The sequence below is a fragment of the Acinonyx jubatus genome, chromosome C1 (genome assembly GCF_027475565.1).
Source record: "Acinonyx jubatus isolate Ajub_Pintada_27869175 chromosome C1, VMU_Ajub_asm_v1.0, whole genome shotgun sequence".
NCBI lineage: Eukaryota > Metazoa > Chordata > Mammalia > Carnivora > Felidae > Acinonyx > Acinonyx jubatus.
The window spans coordinates 67,789,683-67,807,140 of record NC_069381.1 but is presented as its reverse complement, the minus strand read 5'-3'; the positions used below and the strand labels follow the sequence as shown (position 1 = coordinate 67,807,140).

General features: G+C 36.6%; 1 protein-coding gene across 25 annotated transcripts in view; it reads right to left on the bottom strand.

The window, feature by feature from the left end:
* Positions 1-5,995: 5,995 nt before the first annotated feature.
* The window catches only part of ADGRL2 (adhesion G protein-coupled receptor L2), a 619,307-nt gene continuing 607,844 nt past the window's right edge, over positions 5,996-17,458 (bottom strand). For 9 of the 25 annotated variants that reach the window (XM_053214304.1, XM_053214317.1, XM_027058771.2 and 6 more), the window contains 5 exons: positions 16,641-16,809; positions 13,894-14,022; positions 13,239-13,335; positions 11,395-11,523; positions 5,996-8,030 (listed from right to left, as the gene is read on the bottom strand). In XM_053214304.1, the coding sequence (XP_053070279.1) occupies positions 7,276-8,030; positions 11,395-11,523; positions 13,239-13,335; positions 13,894-14,022; positions 16,641-16,809 (1,279 nt within the window). In that variant the 3' untranslated portion in view covers positions 5,996-7,275. Of the gene's footprint in view, positions 8,031-8,733; positions 8,787-11,080; positions 11,163-11,394; positions 11,524-13,238; positions 13,336-13,893; positions 14,023-16,640; positions 16,810-17,458 lie in introns of all 25 variants that reach the window. The other 16 variants (XM_053214318.1, XM_053214319.1, XM_027058777.2 and 13 more) reach the window with 7 other exon arrangements.

Below are 17,458 nucleotides of genomic sequence, written 5' to 3'. Positions count from 1 at the left end.
GGTGAAGCAATTTGCCCAAGAGAGAGCCAACTTAAACCTATGTCTATGTGAGTCTGAAGATTCCATAACCATTATACCTCTACTTCATTAAATTATTTATATGAATACCTTATCATATACAATAAACACTAAAACTGGGATAAATATATAAGAATTGCAAGTAGGATTGAAATGCTGGAGACTTTTTCAAGGCTGCCGTTTTTTGCGGCTGTAACTCTGGCTGACTATTGAAAAAGAAAAGTTAAGAAAAAAAATGAAAAGAAACAGAAGGAACTTTTTTGTTTTGTTAAAGAACATGAAGGGCAAAAAGAAAATCAGGAAATTAGGAAGTAAAATTAAAAAGAAATTTAAAATAAGCAATTTATATCCCAATAAAGATGAAAGGTTAATACTAAAAAATAATATAAAATAGATGAGATTTTTAAAAATGCTTACGAAGCTAGAAGACAATGAGATTAAAGAGGAAATCTGCACACTAAAATATATACTCTAGCAAGAATAAAGACTCAAATCCGTGAAGTGAAAAGATGATACACGAAAGGAGATACGATTAAGAACTAAAATGGTTTTTCTTAATAAAATAAATACCACCACCACAAAAACCCAAAAAGCTTGAAGAGAAAATGGAGAGAAAGGAACGACGGGAGGCAAGCAGGAGCCAGCCACAGGAGTGAGTAGCACCAAGGCCATTCAGACAGCCCGCAGGTGCAGTGGCTGGGAGAAGGGACAGTGTCCAATTTGACGGGAGCCCACGTATAAAGTCTCAGATCCCTTATGTATTCTTCCCTTACCTCCATTACCCCCAAGACCAGCTACTTAATGAGCAGAAAAGTCAGTGCACATGGCTTTTGGTACTGCCTGACTGCTAGGAGGGAGACGGGGGTGGGGGGGGGCGGGGTGGCTGTAGGCAGACTGACTGTCCTTAGGGGCAGAATTAAACAGAGCTTAAGGGCCTGGGCTCAAGCTTGAGGCTGAGTTCCAATTCCCGCACACTGCTTTGTAGTTGGCTAAGTTGACGCTTAGGTCCTCAGTGTCCTCCCTTGTAAGAATACTTGCATTCAACAGTTGTGGGAATTAATGCAATAAATCAGAAAGCTCAGTGTAATACCTGCCTTAGTGGACTACATTTCCAACAAACTCTTCATTTTTCAAAGGAAAAGAATAGGTCTCTGGCCAAATGTTAAAGACAATGCTAGATTACAAACTTGAAAAGCCCTAAACACTGAAATACACACACACACACACACACACACACACACACACCCCTCACCTTACCCACCATTTAAATTTAAAACAATGCTAACTCTTAAAAGAGTTAAGGGAACTCAACTATTTTGATTGTTTGCATGGCTTTTCCATTGTTATTATGACTTGACTGTGAAGGAAAATAAAAAGCATGTACTCGAATAAACTGTTTATCATTTTTTGTGATTGTTGACTGAGTAAGCCAATATTATTTTAGTGGTCAGGTGAGGACTAGAAATTTGACATCCTGAATCAAAATCTGTTTTTGTTTTTGATTCCTACCAACAATTCCCTCATGGTGATCTTTTATTTCCCAAGGGAAATAGTAAATTAGTAACCAACACACTTTACATTCAACTACAACTCATCTATCTAATGGGCCCACTTCTAAAATTTGAGGTAGATGGTCTTTTACCAGGGGTATCTTTCTCTGAAACCCTTTGACTTAATTAACTGACTTTTTTACTTCACTTTCCTTTACAGCTCTAAAACCTCAAAACCAATCAACCTGTTCTCTCCGACTACAATCAGAGGGAGTGCTTGAAGGATAAAGAATATTCTTGGAACTTCGAGTAAAATCAGAGGTGACATATGTTGGCTTAAATGCCCAAACTCTGTAGTCAAACAAACATCATGTTAGGGCAGGTCTGGCCACTCACCAGCTGTGAGACCTTAAGCAAATCACTTATCTTCTTTTGTAAAAGTAGATAATGAGTACTGTTCTCAGAGGCTTATGGAGAGGATTAAATGCGATAAAGCACAGAGCCTGGCACCTATGAAGCATCTACTAAATAGTAGGTGCCAGCACTTTCGTTGCGATATGTGAAATTAGTAAACGAGACATCATTTAGTCTGAGATCTCTTTTAAAAATTACACAGCAATTCTTGTTTTGTAGCTCCTTTGTTCTACCGCCGAAAGAATTTACTGTGTGCTAATGCAATGTTTTGGTTTAAAAGCCATCTATCAGGATTGATATTTCAGCAGAAAAACATAAGTGAATCTTTCATCTAATCAATATCTCTGATACCTATCATTATTATTCCTGGGGGTTCTATACAGTAGCTGTCAGCCTTTCTAAGAGAATACCAAAAGATCGGTCATTTTATGCCTAATAAAATCAAACAGCAAAAGCCATGTTGCTGTGACTGCCAAAACGCTTTTTAAAAAGCTTAGTTCTGACATATGATTTAAAAATCTTATGAAAAACATTCCAAAAACTACTCCAAACTCCATCATTCATCACTGGTCTCTTTTGCTCAGACAACATTGGTTTGCTTAAGACTAACTTTGCCTTTTAAACATTTCTAAGGGATTTTTGTCTCAGAGTTTCAATAAGCAAACAATAGGAGAAATGTGTGGAAGATTCACAGAGCAGTATTTTTTTTCCCAAAGCAGGTGAGGATTTTGGTCAGCTCAGTTGTATTGGGTTATTTGCTTTGTTTCTTATTTCGTACAGTGACCTCTAATGTTAAATGCTAGCATACCTAACAGCAATTTACCATGTATTCAGAAAAAAATGTTACCAGTTAAAACAATAGGCTTTAAAAATCAAACTGACATCTGAAGACTTCTTTCTCAGAAAGAAAGTTTACTGCACATTCAGTAAACAGTAAAGCTGTCAGCAGAAGGATGAAGAATCCAGAGAAACCTTATTAAGAGGTGAGGGGTGATCCACTGCCAATATTTGAAAAATATTTACAGTAGACTTAATAAGCCTTATTATATGGTGCACCTACAGCTTATTATTAATGCCTTCTGACAGATACGTTACCCTGGTCTTGACAACTCGGTGACCACAGTGCCTTGAAATGAACTTGGATAATGTACAGGAGTTTCCATTAGTCCCATACATTTTGGAACGAAGTGCCAGTAAGATGCACAAAGTATACGTGGGTTAAGCGTGTGATCTTCTAAACATTCAAGGTTTTGTTTGGTGCCTTTAGCTCATGTGTTTCTATGATCCTTTGGAGAAAGACTCAAAGTGACATAACAGAAAATCCTCATTCTATACCATTCAAATGATAAGACGGTCAGGAAATAATCTACAAACCCCCAACTATTCACTCGCTAATGCTTCTAGTCTGCCAATACATACTATTTAAGGACTACTCAAAATCAACTTGATGCTCACCAGCAGGAAGTGGTGATATAGCATGTTCACCAAAAAGCATACGCATTTTATTGCCCTGTGAAGCAATCCTCATCTATATTCAACATGACAGTAACTCTTCATACTGATGTGTGAGATTAAATGCAACAATTTTATGGTAAGAGAAATATTTGGAACACAGGATTGTGTGAACACTTGCTACTAAGTTGTACTCGTAAAATACTGCAGGGATTACAGTCTTTAAAGAAAATTTCAGTATCAAATATGAAGAGCTGTTTTCATTTCAGAAATTCAACTTGCATGCATTCAGTCAAGTGTTTCTACTTACAAGGTTACAACTGCAATAAAAATTTTATGAGTTAAAACTCTTTACAAAACACTCTATCTCATGAGAACATCTTGAAGGTCAATTTTAAACCTGAAGTTCAAAGTTGAATTGATGGAAACATACATTTTCTTTTTTTTTCTCACTGAAATACATAAAGCAGGCATCCCTTTAACAAGTGCATATGAATTTGTCTTTTGAGGTTTGTTAATGAATTTGTGTGTAATGCTTCTTCGTGGAGAGAGGATGGTGTTGGTGATTTTGTCAAATATCTGTAGCTGTTGTTTTACTGGTTAAAATATTGTATGTAACTACCCTCGAATGTGTAGGAGTTTGACAACTATTTAAGTACTTTATAGATTTGTATGGATCCTCTTCCTTATACATAAATGATTTTAAAAGCCTGTAAGAGGAATCGGCCATCCATGTGTGTCTGTATATGTGTGTGTATATATATATGTAAGAACAAAACCAAGCCTATATTTTAAAATAATAAAAGAGGTCAATCTGGACTGTATCAAGCTGCAACTGTAATAAATGGAAAAAAATTTCCTTATTATTAGTAGACCAGTTATGTCTGTCCCTGGGAATAGGTACAACAATGTGAATAAAAGTTCACAGTCATGACCATCACAAAAAGAAACAATCAAGGATGTGGAAATTCTATACCCAATGAAGTCCGAGAAGTCTCCAAAAAATCATTGTGCTAATAAATAAAATAATGTGTCAGTCAATAGATTAATAATTTTAAACATAAAAGTTAATTCGTACCAGGGGACCTCCTGAAAGTTTAAAAAATTTCCTTTGAGAGAGTGCGTGTGCAAGCAGGGGAGAGGGGCAGAGGGAGAGAGAGAGAGAGACAAAGAGAGACAGAGAGAGACACAGAGAGAATCTTAAGCAGGCTCCATGCTCAGAGTGGAGCCCAGTGCAGGGTTCAAGCCCATGACCGTGAGCTCATGACCTAAGCTGAAATCAAGAGTCAGACACTCAACCAACTGACCCACTCAGGAGCCCCCTGAATGGAATTTAAGGTAACATTTATATACTTTAAAAAAGAAATCTGTTTTAAAGTTGATTCTTCTTTTGGTGACAAAGATGAAAGATGGCTCCCAAATTGTATTCTCTAATAGAGGCAATCCATAATAGATTACGTTTTCTGAAGAGAACAGTAACCATTTAGGTACTATGTCCTTATGTACTCGTTCACATCATACCAGTTTTAAGAACTGCTTGAAGAGAAAGAAATAGCACTAACTGAATAATGAATGCAACTTTTTTTTGGCGGGGGGCGGTGGGTGGGTAATTCATTACTGAACCAGTCTGACCCTTCTTGGCTTGTACACTGGGAAGTATATATCCTGCAACACTGTATAGTTTGATAGGAAAAAGTGTATCAAAATAGAAAATTAAAACTTTTGATTATTTGATAATGCTTCTAAATAAAGTTTTGTAAACTCCTGAAGAAGTTTAGCCAAAGAGATGAAATTACCCTTCTCAGAGGATTGTCAAATCTGTTTGAATATTAACATAATTTCTTATAATCAATTTCCAACTCAAATATTAGCCAAATGTGGAGACACTCCTCTGTGGTTACCCTATTATTAAAAGAATCCTTTATTAGTGTCTGCCTTACTGTACCTGCATTTAGATCTTTGAACATACACTTTTTCCCTCTCATTATTCTTTTTAAATTCAATAGGCGTGACGAAGTGTGTCCACATAAAAAAAAAAAAGTTACTTTTAACTTCGTGGAAGCACTTGAGAACCACTACCCTTTAGAAGAATTTGGTATAAATGCTTATGATGTAGACAGGAAAAATCTATCTGTTGAGATTCAATTATATGATTTTTGAACATTTTCATGATAACAAATATCGTCATTCGCAGCTGCCTGTAGGGAGAGCTATAATCCTCAAATCGTAAAAGTATGTTTACAGAATTTCTTCTCAATTCTGCTGAAAAATCAATGTTTTTTATGATGCCCAAATTCTATTGTAGAATTTCCAACCCTTCTTTTTTTATTTTTGTTTTAGGTCTGATGCAATGCAACAAGCAAAAGTACGTTCCGTGTGTTTGTCTTCTGAAACTCATCTGCCAGATTCTGTGCATGGGTAATGGGCAATTAGAATACAAATATATTCTTTACAGCACCTAGAACCATCAGGCAACTTAACTGTATTCTTTCTCATACCCATGGGTTATTATTATGAGAGGACCTATGTATGCCATGGGGCAGTGGGGGTGGGGGGGAGGGGTAAGAAAGGATCAGTGTGTTAAAGCCAATCACGTATCATACATAAAAGTGCACGTTAACTACTTGAAAAAAATTCACATTTATTTACTGTCAAACCGTGTTAAACTTTACACTGGATATTAGTGATGGGCTCATTATTAACAGGTTTACACAAAGGGATGAAAAGAAAAGCAGAATTTTGCTGAAACAATTTACATTTCATTAGAACTTTATCATAAAATAAATTAATTACTAAATATAGGCAGAAGGAATATGGAAGAGTAATATTTAGGTTTTATTTTCTTTTTTAAAAAAAAATAGGCACCTTTTGTTCACTAGGAAGTTTGTGAGAAGTGCCCAGTGCCCTCATTGCCCTCTGTTCAAGAATAAACAGAGGGGGAACACACACTCTTTTCTAGATTTCACCACATTTGTGCAAGGCATGGCGTAACTGGCTTCAAAGAGTTTTTTCCCCCCACAGAACACGCTCTTTTGGCAATAAGAAATTTAAATGTAAGAATAAAGACGAACTTGTCAAAGCAGAACACTGTGTACAGTGGAAAATAAGTGGAAATGGGTAGAACTTACCATGACAAAGTGTAAGAAAAAACATTTCATAACATGTGTGCAACCAAGAGCTTTCCACAATATTTTCTTCAAACTCTTTAAAATTATTTTAATGACAATTATATTTCAGTTGGACACAAATGTATTTATTTTACCCTAGCAATAGAACAAAATATAATTTCTTTAGCCATTTTTCATGAGAACAGTTCATTGTACAGTTGAGGGAAGCATATGAAATAAGGCCTGTGGCTTGATTGCTAGTGGTTAAACATGTTTTCAATCTTTGCCTTAATGTAAAAGATTTGCAGTGACCCGCAAACGGACGCAGAACCTCTCTCCTGCTTTTCCAAGTCTTGTCAGGAACAGTAAGGTACAGTAAATTTGTCCCACAGGATTTTAAAGCCTACGTCTTGTATATAATACAATGCAGGCCCTACAAAAACGGTGCAGCCGTATTTACAAATTTAGTTCACAGACTGCTGCAGTAAAATGGCTGGAAAGTTTTGCTTTGCTTGCTTCACAATTTCCCTAAACAGCAGCAGAATCTTAAAATACCTGGTTGGCATCTCTTTTCTTTGTAACAAATAATCATTTTAGTATACTCTGTGTATATACAAAGTTTTTGTACGTCTTATAAAAATTCACAGAACTTCAAGGTTCAGTCCTCTTTTTATACTGGAGAACCACAGGTCAACAGGGCCATCTCTTCAGGCGGAGGCCGAGGGAGCTGCGCTGGGCCAGCAGAGTCTTCACGAATACCTGCGCGTGGCCCTTGGGATTCCGCAGCTGCACTGTTAAAGACTTGTCACCAGCTGCATTTGTCCTTCTCTCACGTCTCCTTCGGGGATACACCCTTCCTTGTTAATGGGGATGATGTAACCATCGCTGTTGCCCCTGCTGATCTGATAACACATCTGAAGCTGATGGCCAGCTCCAAGATTTGGCATGCTTTTGTAGTAAATGTCCTCGTTCTCACTCCTCCTGGAGGGAGAGAGGTCTTCTTCCACGTCGGGGCTGCTCTCTTGATAGGGAGAGTCTCTAAGATTGGGCATGCTTGTGTAGAGAGAGTCTCTGTTGGGGGACTGCAGGTGGTCCTCCGCCTCGGCCGTCAGCTGGGAGACGTAGCTGTCAGTCCCCTGGGGCTTCACCTTCTTCTGGGGCTGGTACAGAAGGGAGTGAGTCCGCTGAGGAATGAGCGGCGCCTCGAGCTCTTTGTGATGGAGCTCCAGCCCCGGGTTGTCGCTGTGCATGAAAGACGAAGCGTCGGCCACGATGGCGTCATCTTCGCTGCTGCTGCCTCCAATCACGGGCTTGACTGGTAGCGCGAGCTCGAGGTTGTGAGTCTTGCCGCCGCCCCGAAGGTTGTTGTGCACTAATTCTGAAATGATCATCTTCTCAAAAGCAGTATCATTCAGACTTAGTCCACAGTCCACGACTTGCACGCTGTCGTTATAGTCCCCCTTGCGCAGTGAGTAGCTGTTGTTAAAATTACCATTTAGCGGTAGAGTATCCATGGCACTTGTATCCCTGGCATTGTTCAGTGAATGTCCTGAAACGGAAAAGGGAGGGGGTTTTCGTTATTGCCTCTGTTCCTTCCCAGAGAGCCTTTACTTCTTTTGCACAAAACTTTTTAATGTCGTTCAGGACAAAGTTGTATTTGAAAGCTAACCCTCGAAAAGTGCCAGGCTTTCCCGCGTTCCCAACTGTAGACAGTTGCAACCCCTTAGATAACAGGAGAAAGTGTGAAAGAATACTACTATTTTTCCAGGGAGGGAAGACGGCATACGGAATATTACTTTATCAATTTGGGGGAGACAGTAAGTATTAATTGATTTTTTGGTCAAATCTCTCTGACACTCTCAAAAAGAAGACTTCACTCCATGCCCTTGCATAGTTAATGCAAAGCAATTCATTAGTGACATTTACATTTTAAAGTACGAGACTATGGTTTGTAAAAATAAAATTAACAGAATTTGTCCTAAACAACACTAAATTAAAAAGGAATAAGTCACATACAAAAACCGAAGGCAAATGTACAACATCAACCCACATAACTGGCAAGCAACTTTTTAAACAACATTCTAACATTTCCTTTTTCTGGAGATGAAATAAAAAAAAGAATGAAAAAAATGGGACAGGTACAAAGAATTCATGTTAAACAAAGACAGCCACAGCCATCTCTCATACTGACTGGACCAGGGGCCCACAAGCACCATCCAACAACACGATAGACAGCAGGTGGAATGACTCACTTTGGACAACTCACATCATGTCTGTCTGCTCAGGCTATCTGGCCTAAGAGTAGCTGATATATAAAAGAAAGTAAAATGATTTATTGTAACATGATGAAGAATTTCTAAGCTTCTCAGCAACTTAGTCAGAGCAAGGGTTCAACAAATTAGATTACCAGCAATAGCAGCCTTTTACTTTTTCCTTTAATATTCATTATCTTGAGTTTTTGTTCTTTTGGCACTAAGACTCTCTCTAACAGCAATGGCCCCAGGCTCCTAATGGTCAAAGTTTGCCTGCAGCCCTGCAGTCTGCATCAGTCACAGTGACAGCACCGAATGAACCAGCAGAGTCTACGGTACGAGACTGGCCCACAGACACCATGGGCATGGAGGTTAAACGCAGAAATGTTGGAGGTTTCTTAAGTATGGGTCACAGAAATTAAACCAATAATAAATATTAACTATGGAATGGGAAAAGGGTGTCAGCCTTGGCTAATATAATTTTATCTCTAAAGGAATGAAAGATTGGATACGTCTGCTGAAGATATGAGAAGAGGTTTAGGAGGAAAAAAAATATGGTAACATGCTCTCTTTGAATCAGAGTTGTATTTTCTACAGACACATAAACATGTAAACTAAGACATCACAGTGCTTTTCAGGCAAATGAAAATCAAAAGTTTCAGAGAAAATTAAATGGTCTGCACCATGGAAAGTTAGGTTATTCATTCTCAAAATCCTAGAGAAAAAAAAATCACTTGTTTACAGATAGGTCTGGAAAAAAAAAATGAAATGATGTTATTGAAATGAAACTGACCACTGTGAGGCTGCTGCATTGTATGCAAGGCTTGGAGGAGTCTAGGAAAAATTGGATTCTTGGAAAAAATAGGAAATTTCCCTTTTTAGTGCTGACTCCGCTCTTAAAGCTGCAGATTATCCTAGAAAACTCAATTTCATGACCAATAAACATGGGGTAACTGTTCAAGAAGTTCTCATTAGCAGAAACAGGAGAAAGTGTGTGTGTGTGTGGGGGGGGGGGTGTTTGTTGGTGACTCATATTGTCTGAGAAACTCTGATCCAACTTCTACATTTGAAAAACGGACACTGTAATTTTTACCCTGCGCCACGTATAACAAAAGGAAGTCATGATAGCATTTGTAAGGCTTCCTTTGGCTTGACTGACGCAATTTTCTAGCTTTCTCGATTCATGCATGTGCCACCATCTTTACTTAGAAAACATTTGGTGTTGTACGTTACAGGCGACACACAGAGCACTTGTTAGCATTTGTTTCCTCCACAGAGGTTCAGTCTGGTCATTTTTTTCTTTCTTTTTATCATTGCTTAATAAACATGAAAATATATACTGGCTAATCCAAAAGGTGTTTTCTATGATATACTGCAGATTTAAGCACATCTTTGACTGGTTTTGAAGAGGCAACTTTTTCTGCCCAAGTTCAGGTAATTCACTTGAAGACTTTCCACAGCCTGTAGCAAGATTACTGTGGGAATGCAGAAATGATAAGTCAATTATTAAGCATTCTGGTTGACAGCACCTCAGGCTTCAAAGAGCAAATTATTTCAGCATTGCGTATACTTAAGTATGGACAGCATTTGCTACAGACCTCTATTACTGACAAAAGGCAGTACAGATAGATGTACTGTTTGAATTTGGTAACACTTTAGTTGGAAATTGTGAACCACTTGCCCGCTGAGTCTACTTCATGACTGCTAGTTATGTTTTAATTGTGCCGGTTAAAAATCATGCTGAAAAAATTTACATTTGATAGGCAAAGTTAAGTTTGACTCCCATACTTGTCTCTCTGTAGGTTGCTAGAGGAAAGCATAAGGAAAGTAAGAAAAACAAGAGAATGAAAAGAGAAACCGCAGTTACGTTAAAAAAGAATTTCAAGTAAAGAAAAAAAAACCAAACGGAAACGAAGTTCTTTAATTTAGTGGCAAATACCAACCACAAATAAATATTACATGCTAGCAGTAATTACGTGATAACTTTTACCAAAATCTTGAAAATTCTGTTAATATTAAATACAAGTGCTTTTTTTTTTTTTTTTAAAAAAAGCTATTAGAAAACATAGTTATACAGGATGGGTTAGTGACAATCTCTCCCCCTCCCCCAATAAAAAACTATAGGTATAAACTGGCTAATATTAACTTTATTCTCAAAGTTTTTTTAAGAAAAAAAAAAACTCCCATAAAGCTGCACTATACTATAGTTTGGTTACATTGATAATGCTGGATGCAGTTTTCTACACCTAGGCATCCAAATTATCTTTATTAGCTAATTCATTCCAGAAGCAAATTCTGTCCGCAAGCTTTAGAGTAAACTAAACAGTATATTACATAGATAGGATACCTCTAAATGATATAAATCTTGAAGATGGGCTCTCGGACCATGTGATGTCAGTCCTGTAATAATATATTAAGATTTATGCCACCTGTGTTGAAAACATGGATAATTATTGGTAAATACCATCATGACTGAATTTTTACTATAATATAGTGCAGTTTTAGAAGCCTGGCATGGGCAATACAGTAATTCTTTTAAATTGAGAAATCAAAGAGGAAATAATAAATATATGGCAACTTGAGTATACTAGAAAAAGGGTAAAGATCAGAGCTCTGTTTAGCAGCAAAGAAAGGTAGTTTTATTCGTAAGTATAAGCACACCTGGTGAGTTAAATACAGGAGCTGAAGGGGCATTACATACAACTGTTTCAGCGAGCAATGTGTTATAGGGGTTGTTAGTGCCGTGGGGTCGAAGAAGAGGGTTTGTTAGTAGGTAATTGCCAGTCATTCCTAAAGCAAAGAAACAGAAAAAAAAAAGTACATCAGTTCTCTTATTTTTCGTGTTATAGTTGCAGTAAAGTACTTTTTGTATTCATCAAGGGTAGTGGACAAGTTGGCAACGGATAATCTGCTGAAATTTTCTGACTGTATTTGAACTACTAATTTGAAGGAGAAAGGGGAGAGGGAAGTTAAATTTCAGTAATTCACAGGTGCTTTCTAAGTCCCCCAAGTAAACACCTGCTGAGGATGACATTTACTAATTTATACAAAATCACTTTTAAACAAAAATGGCAATTAAATGCACAGAGATCAACATTATGTTTCAAGATGTTACTGCTTAATATTAAAAACCTAACCACTGAGGCCCAGAAGAGGGAATCTCAAACTTCCAGAATTTACAGGTGTGGGATTATCCCTCATGAAAACATCTGTGTTAATACCAACTTTGACACAAGCAGGAGGAAAAACAACTTTCACAAACAAATAAAAAAGTAGGACACGTTGCACAAAGCTTCTCTTAGTAAATGCAAGAGCACACACATGCCGAGGGGGAAGAAGGAGGCTGTGTACATAACGAATTATTAGACCATTCACAAACTCCATATCGTGAGAATTTTCATTCTGTAATCCTATTTGCCAGGTTTCAAAAATGAATCATTGAATAATTCATTTCCTTTTTGATAGTCATCTTAACAGAATTAGGTAAAACATCAGAGCAATGCAATAAACACACATTTCACTCACTCTTAACTGACAAATTACAAACCTTTCAATACTTATCAAACATACGTTTTGCATAGCTAATGTAATTTGGCAAAAAAAATGTTTTAAAATTCAAGTTGGTTTTGATGTCATACATACTCCTTGTTTTCATTTTAAACCAGAATCTCATCAGAACAATGTCAACAGTGAAAAATGTCTTTAATATCTGTGATAATATATAGCACGTTATATTATATTACAAATCAGTACATCAAGACAAATTAGCTGGATAAATTACCTTTTTAAGGATATATACAATAATGTGATTTTTTCATACCAAATTCAAACTTACTAAGCTTGCATTCAGGGTTATGTGTTTATATATGCACTTGTGTCTTTAGTATTTTATTTGCCAGCTTATTTTAAGTTAGGAATTATATTGATTATATGATAAGTTTCAAGCCGTAAAGACACTAAAACTAGTAATTCAAATAGAAAAAATTGCTTTGGGATTCTCATGTACTTAACTGTTTGTTTATGAAGACTTACTGTAAAGGTTTTTGATACTGATTTTGTACTTTCTGAAAGAAGTGTAAAATAAAATAATTTTACAAATAAGAATTTTCACTGCAAAACTGGCACTGTTTAATGTGAAGAGTAGTTATTCTAATTATGTTAATGTTTTAAAAAGAAAACTTTCATAAATGCCTCAGAAAGGATGGATTTGTGTTCACTAAAGGAAAACAGTTTAATCTGTGGCAAAGTATGTTCTTAGCAATTACTTTTTCCAGGCTCATTCTGTTAACGTGGACTTTGAAAGTATACTTTTTGCATTACATTACTGAACAAGATGAATTTATATGTACTTTCATAAAGGATAAAAGTTGACTCAACAGGTTTAAGAGCTTGTGATGTAAACCTATTTTGAGAGGAAAAAATATCAGTGTTTTCTCTGAAATTCTTGTAAATTGGCAAAAGGTACAAAATTTATATTGTAAACTCAAATTTTCCTAGTAACTGACCTTGATTAAGTGTTGACGTGCTATTGATGTCACCTGAGATAAAAGAAGATTCAGACTGTTTTCTCACAGTGTCATTCCACATCCTTCTTATACGACTCTATTAATATAAAATAGCAAGACATACGTTATGTTAGTTTCCCCAAGCTCACCTTAAAGACACACAAAGATCTACCCTAAACAATCTGTGTAGGATTATCTGGTGGCCTTTAAAAAGAAATGTGTGTGGATTCTGGTCTAAAACTAAGGAAGTCTATACTGCTTTGTTGCTTCTGTACTAAAGAATATTTAATCTTCCACTCCTAAAAAGTTTTACTTTCAATGGCCTTTTTAAAAAAGAGGAGATGATTGATTATTCAACACATGTTTATTGAGTGCCCACTGTGAGAGAGCACTATGGCTATAGAACTTTCGAATATCCCCCAAATGATGATAGACTTCTAAAAGAAGGATGCACTCTCAAAAATGGATGTTCACACCTCAAGAAACACCTTGAAGAAATACTTAGGAAGAAATTAAAACCAAAGTACTAAAAATGTAAGTATTTGCTACCTAGATCATTATAACGAGGAGACAATTAGTGCATCTGAACAGAACATGTCTCAGTAGGCTTTCTATAAAGAAGGTTAATTAAAGACGCTGTCAAATTCTTTGTTACCTGTGTGCCAGAGGAGTAGCGAGCGCTGGTTCTGGTGGTCGATGCCTTCACTGAACTGTGGGGGCTCTCAGTTGGGAGGCCGCCGCAGCAATAGGAGTGTCTGAAGCACTTGCCGTATTCTTTGCGTACCTGCGTTGAAGAACCACGAGACCGAGAGATTAATACAAATATACTTGCCCCTCTTTTCTCTAAATGAGCAGTGGAGACGACTGAGAGGAGTAAGTTCCACTAACACTTTTCAGTGGAGAAAATACAATGAATGTACAAAACCAAGTTCAACTGAAATGGCTGACACAGTAATAAGAAAAATATCTCTGTCTACCAGACTGGCTAGGAAGACCTTCTAAATGTGATGTAATATGTAGAAATGCTTTATGCCTTATTATTATACAAGTGTTATTTATATACATACATATGTATATAAAATATTTTAAAGCTTTAGTCTATCTACATACTTAGTAACCCCAGTTTTATATTTCATAATAATATGACAAAAAATTAGTACTTTCCTCGCTTAATTACATTTAACCACACATAATTCAGTCATTTAAAGTTTATACGCTTCATGTCCTTTTACGTAGGTCAATACATAAACTTCTTTTACTGGATTGCATAGTTTTGCGGGTAACCTCTTTATAATGACAAGACTACTTTGGCACAAGAATAAAGAAAAAAAAAGTACTTTGATACATATGCTATTAATTAGGATGGAATGTTTTCTTCATTTTCTGATGTGTCTAGCTTTAACATTTAGTGTAGAGAGTCTAAGATGCCTATTCACTTCATTAGCACACAAGGGAACTATTTATGCAATTTCCATTCACATTAATGAGATACCCATGTAATTTCCCTTTTCCCCTGAAGCTTGGATATATGAATAGATGGAAAAGCTGTTAGGCCCAAAGAAAATTTAAAGTGAACTTTAAAAAGTAAAGTCCAAACAACTGCTAAATAATAGGGCCCCACCTAGAGAGGTGGTACAGAATTGGGGGGTGGGGAGTGGAGAAGAGGGCTGGATTCTGTGCAGCTCTCTTGGCATGTGAACAAGTTTTGCTCGGGCTTAGAGCCAGAATGAAATCAGAACAGACGAGGAGGAGAAGCTGCCTAAGACATTATTTTCTAGTGGGTTGCAAAAACACTAAAAACACTTTTCCCTCCTCAGAGTTCTATGTTCTGTATCTGCCTACAAAGACCATGACTTTGACACTTATTCCTTGAAGAATTGGAGAATTAAAGTTACTAGATGACCTTTTAAATCTAAGTGCGCTTGCATTTTCATCCTCTTGGCTTTATTTAACGACACCTGTTAGAACAAATAACAATGGAGTTGAACTTTCAAAGCATTTTCTTCGCCCAAATATGCTCACTCGAGCAGTAAGAAGTGTGATTTTAACTAAATCATTTTATGTCATATTCTTAACCATTCATCCTGGCAGCACCCAACAGGACATATCCCAGACTAGGTAGAATGTGTTCAAAAGAAGTGCAACACAGTGTTTCCAAAACATAATTGTTAATTAGAAAGCACAGCAGAATCTCTTTGTTCAATCAATCCACACACCTCTCTGAGGAAATAATGACCACCTCAGTCTTTCTCTGCCAAATTTATGCTTTATGTCAAACACATTTGGAAGAAATTATGGTATGTGATCACATACACGTATACAAAATGCTCACCTGTGTAAGAGATAGTAAAAGCCACAATAATTACAACGTTATACCTGTATAATGTTTAGAAAATTAAAGTTCAGGGTTATTAAATAACACCTGATACCTCAGAAAAAAATGTCTTCTACATTTAATGGCTATTAACTGCTCTGAAACGTGGCATGACCAAGACGATGGCAATCAAAATGGCATTTTATCCAAATAATACCCTCCAACATTGGTTTTGCCTAATGCCTATATTGCTGTGAATGCGCGTGATCTGTCAGTACTGCAGATGCCACTGTCATTATCTCAAAATTACAGCTTCCTCAACAACTGATGGAAGTGACAACACTATCATCTTGTCAGGACTGAAAACATAATCGTTTTTGCTTTCACAATTCTATTTCTCTGTTCAATTTAGTGACCAACTAGTAATAACAGAATAAAAAGACTATATTAGATACGCAGACAGAGAAAGGATGATACCTAGTTAAATGGAGGCTAAGCTATTCTCTTAGTTTACATGTTCATGCAAACGTTTCATCTTTAACTTTCGTTTTTGAATCATTTTTGCTGACTCCACTTAACAGAAAATCAGGACAAAATAATAAGACGGGAGATATTAAATTACTGGGTTTTAGATCTTTCACAACTACTCAAAAGGTAACATTAATATTAATTGTTTGCACGTCTGGTGCTTTTAAAATCAAGGTCACTTATCCTTATGCTCAATTTCGTTTTGGACCGCTGCATTCCCTTCATCGAGCAAAGCATGAGACTACTTAACCTTTTTGTTATCTCGTACACCCCTTGCACGAAGAGCATTTTTGTAGACCCCACTAGCAACGAAGAACTCTTAAACTAGTTTAGTGTCTGGTTTATAATATTCTCAAAACGAGATCCAAAAGATGATTGGGATTGACATATTTTATCTACGAAGCCTGCATTTCCAGACATGCATTACAACCAACTGGAGATTAAAAATGTGATTCTATTTGGTAATCTGCCAGCTATAAAACTGTACAACCTTCTCTATTTCACCTATTAATTTCAAGCCAAAGAACAAGCCGGCAGAGCTCCGAAGTGTCTTCACTTACTTTCTTTTGGAGAGCACAGTGAAAGATGAAAATGAACACTCCCTGGAAAGCATTAAAGATGGTGAAGAGATATGCCATCACAATAGTCTCCTCATTAATAAAAAGCAACCCAAATGACCAGGTTAGGCCAAGAAGACACAGAAGAGCAAAAGCGCCAAGCACCCAAGACCTGAAAAAATAGAGCGAATTTTATTAACGAGTCCAATGAGAGAACAACACGTATCACACTTAAATATTCACATATCAGTAGTAGCAGTTGACTTTCTCTATGTTCACATTCAAACTCAACAGCATTTTGGCTTTAACCTTTCATTGATTAGAGAAAGAACAATAGCATTTAGTACTGCAGCCTCCAGAGAAAACAGCGACAGCAGGTATGACCTTTTCTCACTCCAGCATTAACAAAGTATCAAAACTATATTAAAATACAAGGTGTAACACATCCCCCCTGACTTTATTGACTTTTATGTGCATCTTAGTAAAAGGAATTAAGGAGTCCTTAATTAGCTTACTCCTATATTCTTATTCCTGTGGTGTACTCATGACACTGAATAATGTGACACATACAGAAAGGTTAAATGGCAGATAATCACTGAACACCTAAACTGCAAATTCTAATAAACTAATCTTAGGTGAACCTAAGGTTTTATAACTAAAGCATGAAGAAGCCTAGCTGAAATGGGACAAAAATATGAGAACAATTTCAAAATAAAATAATTTTGGAGAGATTTCATCATGAATAGCTTAAGGAGAAAAGAACTGTAGAAAATAGGACGGAATGAAAAGGATTTAAAGTCAGTGCATTCCATGTCTAACTA